The 19834-nt window shown below is 44.4% G+C and overlaps 1 protein-coding gene across 3 annotated transcripts in view; it reads right to left on the bottom strand.

The window, feature by feature from the left end:
* Window positions 1-19834, bottom strand: part of PARP8 (poly(ADP-ribose) polymerase family member 8) — a 505058-nt gene that overhangs the window by 293981 nt on the left and 191243 nt on the right. For all 3 annotated transcript variants that reach the window (XR_004538173.1, XR_004538172.1, XM_033931570.1), the window contains exon 12: window positions 3781-4330. Coding sequence is in view for 1 of the 3 variants with exons in the window: in XM_033931570.1 (XP_033787461.1) it covers window positions 3781-4330 (550 nt within the window). In the remaining 2 variants the exon portion in view is untranslated. The remainder of the gene's footprint in view (window positions 1-3780; window positions 4331-19834) is intronic.

A 19834-nucleotide genomic window follows, 5' to 3' on the forward strand; every position in this document is an offset into this window, starting at 1 on the left:
TCCCTAGACTGTGGCCTAGGACCCTGGGGGAGCCCGGGGCCCCTGAATGCAGGACTGGTGGTACTGCCCTGATGGCGGCCCTAACCGTACGGCACACCAGGCAACATCTCGCGGCACACTAGTGTGCCGCGGAACAGCGGTTGAAAAACACTGCCTTAGACTACTTCCAGCAGTAGCACCATGAAATTACCACTAGGGGGTCACAATTCACTTTTAGGATCCTAATACCAGCAAGGCAGGAAAGACTAGTGCTGCCTGAGTCAGGAAAAAAAATTTGATTCAATTCAATTCAGCTTATTGAATCGAATTTTCGATTCGATTTTCTTGCCCACTTGGGTGTTTTTCTCAAACTTCCTGGTTGGTTTATAGCCTCTTCATCCCTTTTATAGCCTCTCAACCCCCCTTTGCCCTCTCCTACCCACACTGGCGCTGTGGTGTAAACAAAATAAACAAACAAAAAATACTTTTCCTCTCTCTGTTAAATCCTAGCTCACGTTTGCGGTCCAACACCAACTCTGGCAGGATACACATTTCAAATCTGACATATTGTAATCACAAAACAGAAAATAAAATTATTTTTTCTACCTAATGTTGTTTGGTCATTATTCGAATCATGTTGGTTCCAGGCTCTGGTTTCTGTTTATCTTCTGATAATTCGCTTGCCAGGGTATCCTGCCCATTTGTCGTTTTCTTCTTTCTTCGTGCTAACCATCCATCTTCCCTGGAGGTCTGGCATCTTTCCTTTTCTCGTCTCCATCCCCGCAACTGCAGCGATGGACCCCACTATGCCCAGATCCACCACCTCTCCTTTTCTCAACTACTCTTTCATCCAGCATCTCTCCCTCCTTCCCCACCACCCCAGGGTCCATCATCTCTCCCTTTCTCTTCCCAACTACCCTCCTATCCAGTATCTCTATCCCCCCTCCACACCATCCTTTGTGTCCAACTTCTCTCCCTTTCTGTTCCTTCCCTCCCTCCATCCCATTGTCCACCATCTCTCTCCTCTGTGTTTAGACCCATTATTTCTTCCCTCCATCCCTTCCCCCCAGTCCTGTATATGCACGTCTCTTTGAACCCCCCCTTCCCTCTGTGTACTTCTACACCAGTGCCCCCCCTTCCCCATGTACTTCTATACCAGGCCCCTCTCCCCCAAAGGAGGCTACAGCGAGCCCTCCCCAACTAGGAACAATGTTGTATCCAGGAGGATCACTAACCCCCACCTCACTGAGTAGGTGGAAAGCTTCAATAATGAATAAAGGATGTTTATCATATCTTGTACTTTTCAGAGTGTATTAATATGGAATAATATACCTATTTGTATTCAGCAAATCCCTTCCTATATTCAATTTAGAAAAGTTATAAAAACTTATCTGCTTCTAAATTAATATTGTATGTTTGATTTTTTGTAACGTCCCTTCTAAATAAGAAGGTTATCTTATTGAAATCCACTCTGGAACTTTAAGTTAAGGGTGGAATATACTGAAAACAGTATAATAGAATAGAACTTTCCCATCTTACTGAGCATCTAGAGTATATATGGTAATTTATAAATCCATGTAAACCGTTTTGAGCTCCCTTGGGAGAATGGTTTAGAAAATTGAATCTCCCAGATTGGTTATGGTTGGAGTGGCAACTACTGTCTCCATTGAGATTGAGTCATGTGTTATATAAGGACAATAGAATATTAGTAGATACATTGAAAACCCTAAAATGTGTGAATAATTTAACACCTACTCCAGTTCATAAATCAACTTATCAGACCCTATGGCTGAACTCCAAGATTCAAATTGACAGATTTAAGGTCATCTGGAAATATTGGTTGAAGGCGGATATATGCACTTTGGATGATGTTATTTCAAATGGTAAGCTGCTTGATTTTTCACAATTGCAACACAAATTTGGTCTTAATAAATCACAAAATTATAGCTGGCTGCAGTTGAAGCAGGCCATTCAGGTGGGGTTCCCTGAATGGAAAAATCTTAGTAATCAGTATAGTCTGTCGCTCTTATGTTTTCAGGTGGACTTCCTGGGTCACTAGGCCGCTCAGTGGTATAAATTAATATCTGAATTTTTAAATAAGAAACCAAAGACTGGTCTGCGGGACATTTGGAGCATTGAGATTAAACGTCAAATTACTGCGTCTCAATGTCCACGAATTTGGGCTTGGAGGATGAGATGTTCAGCATCGGCATCTACAAGACAAACTTGGTTTTTCTTGTTACATAGAGCATATTGGACACAAGTTCGTTTACAAAAGTTAGATAGCTCTAAGTCTAATAGATGCTGGCACTGTCATCTTGAAGCTGGAACACTAGATCATTTATTATACTATTGTCCGTTTGTTACTCAGTTTTTGGAAATCTATTTGGGGCCAAGTGAATAATTTAATGGAAAATCCGGTGGCATTATCATACGACACTGTATTATTTGGTACTTCAATGAGAGCTAATAGTCAGATTTCTTCTAATAATAACAAACTTTTACTCATTATGACAGGAGTTGCCATATAGCATATCACAAAAAACTTTTTGGTGGAATTCTTTATGTCATATCTTTAAAATGGAGTGTGTAATAGCTATTCAGCAGGGGCATTTTTAAAAAAATTAGGGATGTTTGGGAGCCATTAACAAAATATTGTAAAGAATTAATATTATTTTCTTCCCTTTGATTATGCATGCCCAAGGTGGGGGGTGGGGGAAGGGAGGGATATTTCTTGTTTGGGTTCTTTAGATTACAGATAATTGTTGAGTATGGAGGGAGGAGGGGTATTTGATCTGTTTGTGTTTTGCTAGAATAATAAGTGTTGTTTTAAAGTGTAAAATGTTATTCTGTACTGCACTTATTGTAAGTTTTAAAATTGAATAAAGATTTATTTAAAAAAAAAGAAAATTGAATAAATAAAACATTTACATAGTTAAGTCTATATTAACCTATCACTATTTGTCTTTTCTTCTTATTTATTTAAAAGGGAAACATTGACTAGAATTATTCTAAAATGAATGCCTCCTTTTACAAAACTACGATAGCAGTTTCTAGCGTGGTGAGCCACACAGAATGGCCTGTGTTGCTCCCGGCACTCATTGAGTTCCTATGAGCATCGGGAGCAGCGTGACTCCCACGCTAGAAGCTGCTATCACAGCTTCGTAAAAGAAGGCGTTAATTTTAGAATAATTCTAGTCAATGTTTCCCTTTTAAATAAATAAGAAGAAAAGACAAATAGTGATGGGTTAATATAGACTTAACTATGTAAATGTATTCATATTTTATTTATTCAATTTTCTATACCATTCTCCCAAGGGAGCTCAGAACTGACGGCAGCCATTCAGGGAGCGATGCGGGTCCAGGCAGGAGCATGGAAAGCTTGCTCCTGCTGATACGCCACTGGACCACCAGGATTTAAAAAGGTAATATTCGCTCCATAAGACGCACAGACATTTCCATCCACTTTTGGGGGGAAAAAAGTGCGTCTTATGGAGCAAAAAATTTGGTACTCTGTTTTCTCAGCAAAAACTTCCACTATTCAGATCAGGAATGATGAAACTACTACATCTTTATGAACAACATTACTACTAAATATATTTCACCGATTTCATGTAGGGAGCCATTTGCTAATGCCATTATTGCATGTTATTTGCAGATAATGGATGATAACAGCCTAAGCATGTATTATCCATTAGTAAAATGACCTTCTTAATGTAAATTATATCATTTTTTCAAAGCATTTATAATGCTTAATTAATTTAATATTAAGTCAAGGAAACAAAATTACTGGTTACGCACAGCAGCTTGTGAAGATGATGGTGTTAATATACCAATGAGCCCTGAAGTAAGAGAGAGCCTCCTGCCCTCTGCAATAGGTTCCTTGGAAGGCTCATTTTTTGATGACTTAGGTGCAATGGAGTAAGACTTGCTGAGCAACCTGTGGTTCTTGAGTCCTTCTAATTCTTCCATTCTAATATTACTGGAATATGACCTGCTCAAGAGTTTATGAGACTTCAAGGTGCCGCTGTGTTCATATCGAGGATCCCCAGAACATGTTCTAGCTAACAGTTTATTTGACTTCAACATAGTGCACTCTTGTTTAATAGCCACTGAGCAGGGACGATGAAGTAGTTTCTGTGGTTTTAGTATCATTGTCTGTTCAGCCCCAGGATCACTAGATAACGAACGACCAAAGTTTCTATGAGACTTTGCTGCACATATTTCTTCAGCCTTGACTGTGCTAGAACAAGTCCTTCTCAAAAGTTTGTGAGTTTTAGAGATGCCATCTTGTTCAGATTTCAATTTTGATTTGCCTTTACCACATCCTGGTGGAGGATAGCTTGGCGACCTTTAACAAAATTAAATTATTAGGAATATCATTATTCCATCCATGTTAACCAACAAATCTTCAATAACATGCTTAGGGATATCTACATTGGAATTTGTATGCAAAATACAATATTTATACTCTAAAGTATCACTATTCAAAATGATTTATCTAGTTAACAGCAGGATATAACCAGGCAGAGCTGTTGGCTGAATAGCATATTTGGCCAAATGTTAACCAGAGAAATTGGTGGCATGCCAAGAGTGGACGATTTGATAACTAGTTTAACTAAACGATGTAAGCAGGACTGCATAAAAAGGTCTAAAGAAACACTAGGTCATCAAAAAAGATATTCCATTAGTTTTCACTAGGTCTCATATTCAGCAGCATTGACTTAACCAGTTATGCCTGAATATCTTATTAATCAGATATCTTATTTAGTTATCTTTACCTGAATATGGTCCATCTAAATACTGATTTTTATTTATTTATTTTTTTAAATTCTTTATTTATTTTAAAACTGACAAACAAGTGATTAATATTAAAACATTACATTACTAATAAAATATACAGCACTTGACATTCTTATACATATAATCCATTAAAGTAGAAATTATAACCCTTTCCACCCCACCCAACAATTCTTCAATGAGCTATATAATATACAACAGAAATCCAATCATTAAATAAAAATATTAATCATCCAATTTTCCCCCCTCCCCCCATGATACTATTCTGTTCGGCATGGCTATGAGGAAAAAAAGTCAAATTTCATCTTATAATAACAAACTTCTATTAATAATGACAGGGGTGGCAATTCAGCACATTATGGCTAATTGGAAAAATTACACAAATCTTAGTTATTCTTTTTGGTGGAATTCACTTTGTCACATCTTTAAAATGGAAAGAGCAATTGCTGTACAGAAAGGTAATTATAACAACTTTATAAAGATCTGGGGGCCATTAGAGAATTATTGTAATGAATGAACATCGTTTTCCTTTCTGATGAATATTGATTATTCAAACTATTTAGGGGGTAGTTACTAATATGTATGAAGGGGATAATGCAGGAGTTCTGCCTTTTAATGTCTGATCAAAAGCAAAATCCTGCTTAAAGACCCTTAATGAATATTTATTTTGCATAACATGAGCTATATAATAAAGAACTGCCATGTATGAAAATGCATGCAAAGCACCTCATTAATATACAAATTCTAAGCTCCATTATTTATGGAAAGAATGTGAGCTTTGAATTAGCATTATTTTTTTTCTCCCCAGGAGCACTGGGCCACTAAGATGTGATCTAAAACTCTCAGGGAACCTCTTAAGGGGACAATAACCAATAGCATCTCCCAAACCCCCCAAAAACACTCATTCCTGACTGAGATCTCTAACGCAATTTCCCTAACAAGGGGTTCTGTAATATCTAGAGCAGGGATCTCAAAGTCCCTCCTTGAGGGCCACAATCCAGTCGGGTTTCCAGGATTTCCCCAATGAATATGCATTGAAAGCAGTGCATGCACATAGATCTCAATCATATTCATTGGGGAAACCCTGAAAATCCGACTGGATTGCGGCCCTCAAGGAGGGACTTTGAGACCCCTGATCTAGAGGGTGAGGCAGTCGCTCTAGCCCCACCAGATCCCAAGTTCAAAATGGCACTGGTTGACCTCAGCTATAGTATCATGGTACTACTAGTAGGGGTCAAGTTGCCAACTGAATCTCTTCATAAAGGCAGTTAATAAATCCCAATAAATAAGTGTTTCTGGAGGCATAAGAATGATTGGTTGGTTGTTGTTGTTGTTTTTTTTTTGGGGGGGGAGGAGGGAGCATTAAAGAATTGGTACCTGGCTCTGGCCCAGCTTCTTTGAAAGACAGCAGGTCCAGTTTGAGACCTATCATCTTTGCATTGCTGCAACCAGAAACACAAGATATTGCAAGCTCCAGTAACATAAATTGAAATTTATTATGGCAGCAGGCTAATGACTTCTGGGGTAAATTAAGTTGTAGTAATTTACCACATTTCAGGTTATTAAAACTAAGTGAGAGCAGTTACAGAAAAGCAATGTTACTTACCGTAACAGTTGTTATCCAGGGACAGCAGGCAGCTATTCTCACTAATGGGTGACGTGATCCAACAGAGACCCGATGCGGACGCTTCACAAGCAGTCTTGCTTGAAGAAAACTCGAAGTTTCGAGTCGCCCGCACCGCACATGCGCGAGTGCCTTCCCGCCCAGACCAGGGCGCGTCTCCTCAGTTCAGATAGCTAGCAGAGAAGCCAACCCAGGGCAGGTGGGTGGGACATGAGAATAGCTGCCTGCTATCCCTGGATAACAACTGTTACGGTAAGTAACATTGCTTTATCCCAGGACAAGCAGGCAGGTATTCTCACTAATGGGTGACCTCCAAGCTAACCATAGCGGGATGGTGGGAGAGTTGGCAACTTAGGAGAATAAATTTTGTAATACTGTTTGGCCAAATTGTCCATCCCATCTGGAGAAAGTATCCAGGCAATAGTGAGAGGTGAAGGTATGAACCGAGGACCAAGTGGCAGCTTTACAAATCTCCTCAATCGGTGTCGATCTGAGGAAGGCTACAGAAGCTGCCATAGCTCTGACCTTATGGGCTGTGATTTTTTTGTCAAGGGGCAATCCAGCCTGGGCATAGCAGAACAAGATGCAAGCCGCCATCCAGTAGGAGATGGTGTGCTTAGAAACGGAGTGTCCCAACTTGTTTGATCGGAGGAGATGAAAAGTTGAGGAGCAGTTCTGTGAGGTTTGGTGCGTTCTAGGTAGAAAGCCAAAGCACGCTTACAGTCCAGAGTATGAAGAGCAGATTCTCCAGAGTGAGGGCTTCGGAAAGAACACTGGCAGAACGATGGATTGGTTAAGATGAAATTCCGAGACAATTTTCAGGAGGAATTTCAGATGGGTGCGGAGAACCACCTTGTCATGATGGAATACTGTAAAAGGTGGGTCCGCAACCAAGGCTTGGAGCTCACTGACCCGTCTGGCGGAAGTGAGGCCAATGAGAAACACCACCTTCCAAGTGAGATACTTCAGATGAGCCTTGTGAAGAGGTTCAAATGGAGGTTTCATAAGCTGTGAAAGTACAACATTGAGGTCCCAAACCACTGGAGGTGGTTTGAGAGGAGGATTGACCTGGAAAAGTCCTTTCATGAATCTGGAAACCACAGGATGAGCAGACAGAGGTTTCCCTTGAAGAGGCTGATGGAAAGCAGCAATTGCACTGAGGTGGACTCGTATGGTGGACTTGAGGCCAGACTGAGACAGATGCAAAAGGTAGTCCAAAACTGAAGGCAAGGAGGAATGTTGAGGCTCCTGACGCTGAGAAACATACCAAACAGAGAATCTAGTCCATTTTTGGTGGTAGCATTGTCTAGTAGCAGACTTCCTTGAAGCTTCCAAGACATCCCTCACAGGTTGAGAAAATTGTAGGGGGGTTACGTTGAGAGGAACCAAGCTGTCAGGTGTAGGGACTGCAGGTTGGGGTGAAGCAGAGATCCCTGATGCTGTGTAAGCAGAGATGGAAAAACTGGTAAAGGGCATGGCTCCCTGCTGCTGAGTTGAAGTAGAAGGGAGTACCAAGGTTGTCTGGGCCACCATGGAGCAATCAGGATCATGGTGGCATGGTCTGACTTCAGCTTGACCAGAGTCTTTTGAATGAGAGGAAATGGAGGAAACGCATATAGAAAGCGATTCGTCCAGTCCAGGAGGAATGCATCTGCCTCAAGGCGTTGAGGGGTGTAGATCCTGGAGCAGATGTGAGGCAGTTTGAAGTTGTGGGGGGCTGCAAAGAGGTCTATCTGAGGCGTTCCCCATAGAGAGAAGATGTGATGAAGGGGCGTGGGGTTGAGAGTCCACTCGTGAGATTGCAGAAGACGGCTCAAGCTGTCTGCTAAGGCGTTGTCCGCCCCCTGAATGTAGACTGCTCTGAGGAAGGTGTTGTTCCGAGTCGCCCAATCCCACACCTTCAGAGCTTCCTGGCAGAGGAAGGCCGATCCCGTGCCTCCCTGCTTGTTCACATAGTACATGGCAACCTGGTTGTCTGTGTGAATGAGGACAACCTGGTCGCGAAGGAGATGTTGAAAGGTCTGGAGAGCATTGAAGATCGCCCTGAGTTCTAGGAGGTTGATGTAGCGCTGGCGTTCCGTGCTGGTCCAGTGACTCTGGGTGCGGAGGTCGTCCAGATGAGCCCCCCAAGCATAAGTCGATGAGTCGGTCGTGAGGACTTTCTGATGGCGCGGGGTTTGGAAGAACAAGCCTCTGGAGAGATTGGAGGATAGCATCCACCAGCGAAGAGACTGTTGTAGAGCAGGAGTGACCCGGATGTGTTGAGTCAGAGGATCGGACATCTGGGACCACTGAGATGCCAAGGTCCACTGAGGCGTCCTGAGGTGAAGTCTGGCAAATGGAGTCACATGTACTGTAGAGGCCATGTGGCCTAGCAGGACCATCATCTGTCTCGCCGAGATGGAGGGTGAGAGGACACTGAATGGCAGAGGTGAAGAAGAGCCTCCATGCGTGGGGGAGGGAGGAACGCTCAGAGTTGGGTAGTATCCAGGATCGCCCCGATGAAGGGGAGAGTCTGGAGGACTGTAAGTGGGATTTTGGGAAGTTTATCTCGAATCCCAGATGTTGTAATAACCAAATTGTCTTCTGGGTCGCGAGGGTGACTCCCTGAGACGTGGAATCCTTGATGAGCCAGTCGTCCAGGTAAGGAAACACCTGGAGGCCGTGGTTCTTGAGTGCTGCAGCTACCACTACCAGGCACTTGGTGAAGACTCTGGGGGTTGAGGCCAGGCCGAAGGGAAGCACTCGGTATTGAAGATAAAGATGTCCCACCCGGAATCTGAGGAATCATCGTGAGGCAGGATGAATGGGAATGTGAGTGTAGGCCTCCTTTAGGTCCAGAGAGCATAACCAGTCGTTCTGCTCGATGAGGGGACACAGGGATGCCAAGGTCAACATGCGAAACTTTTCTCTGACCAGAAACTTGTTGAGCACCCTGAGGTCCAAAATGGGTCGCAGATCGCCTGTCTTCTTCAGGACAAGGAAGTACCGGGAATAAAACCCTTTGTTCTGTTGGTCCCGAGGGACCGGTTTGACAGCTCCGAGCTGTGCTTCCCGGACAAGAAGGGTGGTCTGTGTCAAGTTGGAAGGATACTCTCTTGGAGGATGTTCCGGAGGAACCTGGTGGAATTGAAGGGAGTATCCCTCCTTGACGATGGAGAGGACCCAGAGGTCGGTGGTAATAGTCATCCATCGATGGAATAAATGGTGGATTCGACCTCCGATAGGTGGGGTTGCTGAAAAAGGTAGAACGACCGAGGTTATGCTCTCTTTGAGACAGTCAACAGGGCTGAGGAGCCTTAGGAACAGCAGATGGTTGAGGCTTTTGCTGATGTTTCTGCGGGTGCTGCCTCTTCACAGGCTGTTGGATGGGGGGAGCCTGTTTCGGGGGGTAACGCCGCTGGTAGATCATTGGCGAGCGTGATTGACGAAGAGGAGCAGGCCTGGACTTCGGACGCAGGATGGACTGGAATGATTTCTCATGGTCCGAGAGCTTCTTGGTTACCGCCTCGATGGACTCATCAAAGAGGTCGGTGCCAGCGCATGGAACATTGGCAAGCCTGTCCTGGAGGTTGGGGTCCATGTCGATAGTCCTCAGCCACGCCAGCCGGCGCATAGCCACCGAACATGCTGCGGCCCGAGCTGCGAGCTCGAAGGCATCGTAGGAGGACTGCATAAGCTGTACCCAGAGCTGGGATAACGAATCCAGTACCTCCTGGTACTCGAATTGTGCCCTAGGATCCATGTAGGGCAGTGGTCTCAAACTCAAACCCTTTGAAGGGCCACATTTTGGATTTGTAGGTACTTGGGGGCCACAGAAAAAAATAGTTCATATCTTATTAAAGAAATGACAATTTTGCATTAGGTAAAACTCTTTATAGGTTTATAAACTTCTCGCCCCCCACCCTCCTCGAAGGCCTGCATGTTCCCCTCTCTTTGCAGCGTCCTCCATCTTCCCCCTGGCCTTCCGGTCTTAGTTTCAGCTAATTACCGCAGCCTGCAGAGACGATCATCGGTGCTGTAGCATTCCTTGCAGGCTGCCATCGGCCTCCGCAGCACGTTCCCTCTGCCACGATCCTGACCCTCCTCTGATGTCAGGGGCAGGATCGTGGCAGAGGGAACGACGGCAGCCTGCAATGATCGCTACAGCACCAACAATCCTCTCTGCAGGCTGCGGTAATTATCTGAAGGTAAGAATGGGAGGCCAGGGGGAAGCCAGAGGACACTGCAAAGAGCGGGCAGCACTAGTACAGACTGCGGGCCGCAAAATAGTACCTGGTGGACCACATGTGGCCCCCGGGCCGCGAGTTTGAGACCACTGACGTAGGGCGTAAACTTCTGTAGTACGGACAAAAGGAACTCCAAATATGTTGTGAAGTGGAAGTTGTAATTCAGGACTCTTGAGGCCATCATGGAGTTCTGGTAAACTCTCCTGCCGAACCAGTTCATGGTCTTTCCCTCTCTACCAGGTGGGACAGAGGCGTAGACCTGGGAGGGATGGGATCGCTTCAGTGAGGACTCCACTAGCAGGAATTGGTGGGAGAGCTGAGAGCCATCGAACCCCTTACGATGAACAGTGCGGTATCTGGTGTCCAACTTACCCGGCACCGCAGGGATCGAATAAGGTGTCTCGAAGCACCATGCAAAGGTCTGGTCCAGTAGCTTGTGTAAGGGAAGCTTTAGGGACTCCGCCAGTGGTTGAGAGAGGCGCATAGTCTCCAGGTATTCTTTCGAGAATTTGGACCCCGTATCCAGGATGTCCATGTCATCAGCCATCTGTTGAAGGAACGAGGAGAAGGACAGTTGGTCGGCCGTTGCAGGGCCTCAAGACGGGTTCGAAGAGGTCGAGGCCTCTGGATCCATTGGGGACAGTGATCGAGACGGTGATAGAGATCCCATTGTGTCCTCGAGCTCCGGCATCGATGGAGGAGTAGTGGTCGGTGGTGAATACTCCAGGTATTCTTGCTTCCAATGAGGCGAGGCCTGCCTGGACGAGTGCCTCGATTGGTGATGTGGACTGTGTCGAGAGGTCGGCCTCGATGGGCGAGGCGAGTAGGTCTTCGCTGAGGCCCCCAGGTAGTGGATGGGGCTGGAAGCGGTTGATCGAAGCAGGGGTGGTTGCCGTAAAGGCTCGAACCCCGTCGGGGTGATCGGTTCCAATGGAGGCACTCGCAAAGACTCTGCTCCTTGCATCGAGTGAATCGGCTCCAACAGAGGCACTCGCAAAGACTCTGCTCCTTGCATCGAGTGAATCGGCTCCAACGGAGGCACTCACAAAGACTCTGCTCCTTGCATCGAGTGCATCGGTTCCAATGGAGGCATGGGCAAAGACTCTGTTCCTTGTGATGCATGCATTGTTGCCAGACCAGACACTCACAGAGACTCTGCTCCCTGTTGAGAGTGTGTTCCCCACTAAGGCACTGGAGGGGGCTCGACCTCGCGGGAGGCCTCCACGTGCCCAGGCTGGATTTGGGAAAGAAGCTGAGGTCCCATCGTGGTAAAGAGCTCGATAAATTGCTTCTGTAGCATGATCTGGAACGAGGCTGGCAAGGATGGATCCGCATCTGAAATGGGACCATCTGCGCGGGCCTCGCACTCCTTTGGAGCAGTGTGAGAGTGCTTGGACTTTGAGGTCTTGGGCACTTTCAACACTACTGGGGGAATGGGCTGCTGGGCTACCTGACCTGAGGAGGTTGAGGAAGGCATCGCAGCAGGCGCCGGATTCTGAGCCGGGACAAACGAGGCGGGCTTGATGAGACTCGGCGCTGCAGAGGTGGTAGGCTGTGGAGTTGCGGATGATGTCCAAGGCGAAGGTCCCTTCGAGGTCGACGGCTCCGTCGAGGACTCCATGAACAGCAATTCCCACAAAACACAACAGCGCTTGAAAGCACGTGGGGTGAGTGTGGAGCAAGGCCGGCACGATTTCGGGAGATGTTCAGGCCCGAGACACCGAATACAGCGTCGATGAGGGTCCGTTAGCGAAATTGCGTGCTGGCACTTGGCACACTTTTTAAAACTGATGTTAGGCCAGGACATAGGCCGAAAAAGCTCTGCCACGAGATCGAAGCCGTGGGGCTGCAGCTACGTGGCCTGCCCGGTCGAATGGAACGAAGAAATTTTTAAAAAAACAAAAAAACAATAAAACACGACGAAAATCATCGATTAAGATCAAATAAAACCAAAACCGCGGACTTAGAAGGCACAAGTGAAGAAAACTTTGCGCAGAGAGTCGAAGACGGACTTCTCGGCTCCGCGGAAAAGTAAGAACTGAGGAGATGCGCCCTGGTCTGGGCGGGGAGGCACTTGCGCATGCGCGGTGCGGGCGACTCGAAACTTCGAGTTTTCTTCAAGCAAGACTGCTTATGAAGCGTCCGCATGTAGGGCTCCTTTTACTAAGCTGCGCTAGCTGTTTTAGTGCGCGCTTAGTGCATGCTAAATTGCCCTGTGCGCTAGACACTAACGCCACCATTGAGCTGGCGTTAGTTTTTGGCGCATAGTGCGGAGTTAGCGCACGCGGCAATGTAGTGCGCGCTAAAATGCTAGCACACCTTAGTAAAAGGAGCCCTTAGTGTGTCATGTTCTGAATGAAGTTGATGTAAAAATGTAAATATTTCTCAAAACAATACAAGAAAAATCTCTCCAAATATAAAAAAAATTAAAAGTTATATAATTAAATATAAAGTGTAAGTGCTCAGTAAAATAATACCACTAAGTAAGCAACAGTATAATTTTCACATCATTTCACCAGCCAGCCTAACCAACCCTAAGGTTGGAACATATCAGTCCTAAAGAAGACAAAAATCAGAAATATATAAAAAAATCACTCGTTACTTCACCTATCAGGAGCAGAGATTGATCTTTGCATGGGGTACTGTGGCCCTGGGAGGTCTCAACAAGGAGGATGAATGAACAGCTTGGTAGATTGCTGGGCCTTCTTCCTCTGTTTAGTATAAATTGAGCTCATCTGTGTATCATGTGATACGATCCAGCTTGTTAGCTGGGATTTCGGCATCTGGGAGCCCTGTGGTTTCTCCTGCACGGTAGCTGCCATTAAGTATATTTTTTATGTTGTTTTTGTTTTAATGTTTTGGAATTTTGAAACCAGAGTGTTGCTTTTTAGGATAAGTTATTTCCTTCTGAAGAAGCTTAAAAGTGAAACATGAGGCCGTGTTAGCTTAAAAGTGAAACATGAGGCCGGGTTAAGGAAAGGAAGATTGAACTGTGGATTTGGTTTTGAGTTTGGACACTTTTTTTTCACTGGGGAAGTCAAGTTCAGCATTAATGTTGCTCAGCCACCATAGTTTAACATCTAAAGATTCACATTATCCATATTTTGAAGAACTGTATCATCTATATTAAGATAAGTAATTTTTGATAAATTTCTGATTTTTGACTTGGTACTGCTAAAAGGTTACAGCAGTCAATGATTGTTGAAAGAGTTCCCACAGAAAGTTTAGAACAAAAACAGCCAGTCAGTCATGATCTCGGTCACAAATCTCAAAACTCACATTCACAGATCTGTTCATTGATCCTGGTGTTAAGATCAATATTGCACAGTATCAGGGCGTCCTCGACGCAAAAGCTGTTGTCAGCGATCAGTCGCATGTCGGGAGACTACTTTATCTTCCAACAGGACAATGCCCCAGCATATCGGGCAAAGAACATTGTAGAACTGCTACATCGGAAGACCCCCCAAATTTCAATGGTACAGACCTCTGGTCTGCACATTCACCAGACCTAAACCCAGTTGACTACTGGATCTGGGGACTTATACAGGAACATATCTACCAGACAGAGATATCTGATGATGAAAACCTTAAACAGCGCCTCATCTCTGTTTGTGCTGAGCTGAAGTAGAGTTTCGTTCACAAGTCCATAGATCAGTGGCGGCCAAGGCTGAAGGTGTGCCTTCATGTAAAGGGAGTGCACTTCGAACATCTGCTAATTGAAACATTACCTTTTTTATTCATTTCATGATTCATTTTCACAAGGTAGTGTTGTGGTACGGTGGGAAATATTTATAACATATTACATCAACTTCATTCAGGACACAATGCACTAAATTTCTTAAGAATCGTCAGGGTTCTTTGGAAAACATTTTGGTGTGGAGGTTTTTTGGTTCACACTATAGTTACTTCCTTTCTTTAAAATAAGTGAAGTATGTTGAATTTTTTTGAAAACTTATTTTGTTCATACGTATGTAACTGTAGGCAGGAATGAAGTCAAGGAGGCATCCAAAGGAGTGCTGTATAGCATAGTTACTTACCATAACAGGTGTTATCCAAGGACAGCAGATAGATATTCTCACATGTGGGTGACATCATCCATGCAGCCTGGTATGGACAGTGTTAAAAGTGAACTGTCACTAAGTTTTAAGAAACTTCATGACTGCCCATACCACGCATGCGTGAGTTTCTTCCCGCCCAACGTAGGCTCACAGTACCTCAGTTCCGTAAGCAAGCTAAGAAGCCAACCAAGGGAGGTGGGAAGGATGTGAGAATATCTGCCTGCTGTCCCTGGATAATACCTGTTATGGTAAATAACTATGCTTTATCCTAGGACAAGCAAGCAGCATATTCTCACATGTGGGACTCCCTAGCTGAACATAATAAGATGGAGGGAAAGTTGGCCATTAAGAAGAAAATTAATTCTGTAATACTGCATGGCCGAAATGATCATCTCATCTTGAATAGGATTCTAGACAGTAGTGAGATGTGAATGTGTGACATGAGGACCAAGCATCTGCTTTGCAAATTTCATCAATGGGAGTGGAACATAAGAAAGCTACTGATGCTGTCATAGCTCGGACGGTGTGTGCTGCTACACGACCCTCGAGCTGCAGCCCAGCCTACGCATAGCAGAAATAAATATATGCCACTAGCCATGTGGAAATAGTTCTTTTGGTTACAGGTTTGCCCAATCTGTTAGGATAAAAGGAGATAAACAGCTGAGGTGAAGTCATGTGCAGCTTAGTTCGTTGCATGTAGTAAGCCAAAGCATATTTACAGTCCGAGTTGTGAAGAGCTGTTTCTCCAGGATGCGTATGAGGCTTTGGGAAGAAAACTAGTAACACAATGGACTGATTGAGATGAAACTCCGTGACCACTTTTGGAAGAAATTTAGGATGGGTGCAGAGAACCACCTTATCATGATGGAACACAGTGAACGGTAGGTCCGACACCAATGCTTGGAGTTCATTCATTCAATGGGCAGAGTGAGAGAAATCAAGAAGACCACTTTCCAAGTAAGAAACCTGAGATGAGTAGAAGCCATTGGCTTAAATGATGGTTTCATCAAAATGGCCAAAACTATATTAAGACCCCAGCCAACTGGAAGCAGCTTGAATGGAAGTTTGGAATTGAAAAGTTCCTTCATAAACCTGGAAACAAGAGGATGAGAGGCCAGAGATTTATTGTTGACAGGAACATGGAAAGTACTAATAGCACAGAGCTGAACTCTGACAGAATTAGATTTTAGTCCAGAATTGGAAAGATGAAGGTAGATAATCCAATATTGATGATAGAGATGAAGATTACACCATGTATTGAAACGTGTCCACTTCTGTTGATATAGTCCTTTTGTTTTTCTCCTATATATGTTCTCTTTCCTGTATTTATTGTAGTTCTCCCACCTCTCCTGCTCATTCTTAGTGCGTTTATTTTGTGTTTTGTGTTTGAGTTAAATTGGTCAGTTTATTATTGTTGTTTTTAATTTTGTTCTTACCCCTATTTTATTGTTGTAAAACACTTAGTATTTGATAAGCATTCAATCAAATTTACAATAAGCTTGGAAACTTAGTAGAAGGTTTTCTGCAAGCAGCTATAATGGCTTGTACTGCAAAAGAGAAATTAGGATCTGCTGAAGTTAGATTTCAGACTGGGATGTAAGAGAGACCCTTGACTCTGAGTGAGCAGAGATGGAAAGATTTGTAAGGGAATCGGATCCCTGGCACTCAGCTGAAGCAGAAGGGAGTACCAGAGTTGTCTGGGCCACCAAGGAGCTGTCAGGATCATGGTGGCTGACTGTCTTGAGTTTGACTAACATCTTGAGAATGAGAGGGATTCCTGGAAATGCATACAGGACCATGTCTATCTAAATTAGAAGAAAAGCATCTGCTTCCAGACGTTGAGGAAAATGGTGCCTGAACAGTATTGAGGCAATTTGTGATTGTGGAGTGAGGCAAACAGCTCTGAGGAGTTCCCTACAGTGAAAAAATGTAGCGTAATATTTTGGAGCTGAGAGTCCACTTGTGCAGTTGAAGAAATCTGCTGAGTTTGTCAGCTAGATCAATATTCTTCAACCTTTTTACACCTATGGACCAGCGGAAATAAAATAATTATTTTGTGGACCGGCACCTGTGGTTGAAGAACACTGGACTAAATCGCAGGACAGACCCCACCCCCATAATAGTACTAATTGTAACACTATTTTTTCCATTCATTTTTCATATATGCACACAATATAATCTTATTAACAACACAATGGTTAGCCATAAAATTAAACTACACAAAGCACCCTGTATGTGTGCTTCTCAACATTCATTCCTACCAGAACACAGATAACCCATATGCAAATATGGGACCAAAAACTAAAAGTGCTAATAAATACAAACAAACCCTAAGATGCAAGACTCTGCATGCAGTACAACCACAGAGAAAGACAAACAAATGCATTTCTTCCTAAACAGTGCAAAATACAGACAGCAGATGTAAATTATCAAAATTGACACAATTCAATTACTAAATTCAAAAATAAAATCATTCCTCCTACCTTTGTTGTTTCCCTTCCTCCATGCTGTACCTTACCTTCTGGCCTGCTCCCGCCTGACCATTTTATGCCGCCCCTGGTGTTATCTTCAGGCCGGCTTCCTGTTCCTTTCTGACGCAATGCACAAAGTCAAGGGCAGCAGCTCCACGCGCGTCCTGCACCTCATCTGGAAGCCTTCCCTCTGACGTTGCGACATCAGAGAGAAGACTTCCGGTTCAGGCTCAGGATGCACATAGGAGCCGCTGCCCTGCGGCACTGAGGAAGAGGGAGCCGGCTCAAAGATAATGCTGCATCGATCGCACTGCGGACCAGCGGTTGAAGAACACTGTCTCGGGCCTGATACATGTGCCAGCCCTGTGGACCGGCAAGAAATTCCTGCAGACCCGCACCAGTCCATGGATCGGTGGTTGAAGAACACTGACCTAGATTGTTCTGAGACCCCTGCACATACACAACTTTGAGAAATATGTTTCAAGCAATCGCCCAGTTCCAAATGTACTTGGCTTCTTGACACAGAGGGAGAGAGCCCTTTCCTCCTTACTTTTGATGTAATACATTGCCACTTGATTGTCTGTGCCAGCCAGGAGGACTTGATGGGATGGGAGGGTTTCTATTTAATAATAATTGTTCAGATATCAGGTGTAATACATAATATTCAAGATATTAGAATATTAATATGTAATGAAATGTTATATTTAATGTGTTATATGAGAGTTAATAAGAACATAAGAACATAAGCAATGCCTCTCCTGGGTCAGACCTGAGGTCCATCATGCCCAGAAGTCCGCTCACGCGGCGGCACAACAGGTCCAGGACCTGTGCAGTAATCCTCTATTTATACCCTTCTATCCTCTTTTCCAGCAGGAAATTGTCCAATCCTTTCTTAAACCCCAGTACTGTACTCTGCCCTATTACGCCCTCTGGAAGCGCATTCCAGTAGTCCACCACTCGTTGGGTAAAGAAGAACTTCCTAGCATTCGTTTTGAATCTGTCCCCTTTCAACTTTTCCGAGTGCCCTCTTGTTCTTTTATTTTTAGAAAGTTTGAAGAATCTGTCCCTCTCTACTCTCTCTATGCCCTTCATGATCTTATAAGTCTCTATCATATCCCCTCTAAGTCTCCTCTTCTCCAGGGAAAAGAGACCCAGTTTCTCCAATCTCTCAGCGTATGAAAGGTTTTCCATCCCTTTTATCAGACGTGTCGCTCTCCTCTGAACCCTCTCGAGTAACGCCATATCCTTCTTAAGGTACGGCGACCAATATCGCCCGATACAACGGCAGGATAACTTCTTTTGTCCTGGTTGTAATACCCTTCTTGATTATACCTAGCATTCTATTTGCTTTCTTAGCGGCTGCTGCGCACTGTGCCGTCGGCTTCATTGTCATGTCCACCATTACCCCCAAGTCCCTTTCTTGGGTACTCTCATTCAATAACATCCCTCCCATCGTATAGTTGTACCTTGGGTTTCTGCTTCCCACATGCAATACTTTACATTTCTCAACGTTGAACTTCATCTGCCATCTCGCCGCCCATTCCCCCAGTTTGTTCAAGTCCCTTTGCAATTCTTCGCATTCCTCTTTAGTTCCAGCTCCACTAAATATTTTTGTATCGTCCGCAAATTTTATTATCTCACATTTCGTCCCTGTTTCTAGATCATTTATGAATATATTAAATAGCAGCGGCCCGAGCACTCATCCAGTCCGAGTAGTGGCCCTTCACTCCTACCCTCTGTTTCCTACCAATCAACCAGTTTCTGATCCATCTATGTACGTCTCCACCCACCCCATGATTCTTCAGTTTCCGGAGTAGACGTTCGTGAGGCACCTTGTCAAAGGCTTTTTGGAAATCAAGGTATATGATGTCTATGGGGTCTCCCCTGTCCATCCTTTTGTTAATTCCTTCGAAGAAGTGCAATAAGTTAGTTAGGCACGATCTCCCCCTGCAGAAACCATGTTGGCTTGTTTTCAGAAGTTCGTTTCTATCCAAATGTTCATCGATGTTTTCTTTTATCAGTGCTTCCGCCATTTTCCCCGGAACCGAGGTCAGACTCACCGGTCTGTAGTTTTCCGGGTCACCTCTTGATCCCTTTTTAAAGATGGGCGTGACGTTGGCTATCTTCCAATCCTCCGGGATCATGCCTGTTTTCAAGGATAGGTTGCAAATTTGCTGCAGTAGTTCAGCTATCTCCTCCTTTAATTCTTTCAAAACCCTTGGATGAATTCCATCCGGACCAGGGGATTTGTCAGTTTTAAGTTTTTCTATCTGCCTGTGTACATCATCAAGGCTCACTTCCATGGATGTTAATTTTTCTGCTTGATTTCCATTGAAGATTTGCTCAGGTTCCAGTATGTTGGTTGTGTCTTCGTTTGTAAATACAGACGAAAAGAACATGTTAAGTCTTTCCGCGACTTCTTTCTCCTCCTTCACCGCTCCCTTCCTGTCTCCTTCGTCCAGCGGTCCCACCTCCTCCCTAGCTGGCTGTTTCCCTTTAACATATCTGAAGAACGGTTTGAAATTTTGTGCCTCCCTGGCTAGCCTCTCTTCGTACTCTCTTTTGGCTTTTCGAACCACACTGTGGCATTCTTTTTGATACTTCCTATGCTCTTTCCAGTTCTCCTCAGTTTTGTCCTTCTTCCATTTCCTGAATGAATTTTTCTTATTGGCT

Source organism: Geotrypetes seraphini, chromosome 1 (assembly GCF_902459505.1).
Source record: "Geotrypetes seraphini chromosome 1, aGeoSer1.1, whole genome shotgun sequence".
Lineage (NCBI taxonomy): Eukaryota > Metazoa > Chordata > Amphibia > Gymnophiona > Dermophiidae > Geotrypetes > Geotrypetes seraphini.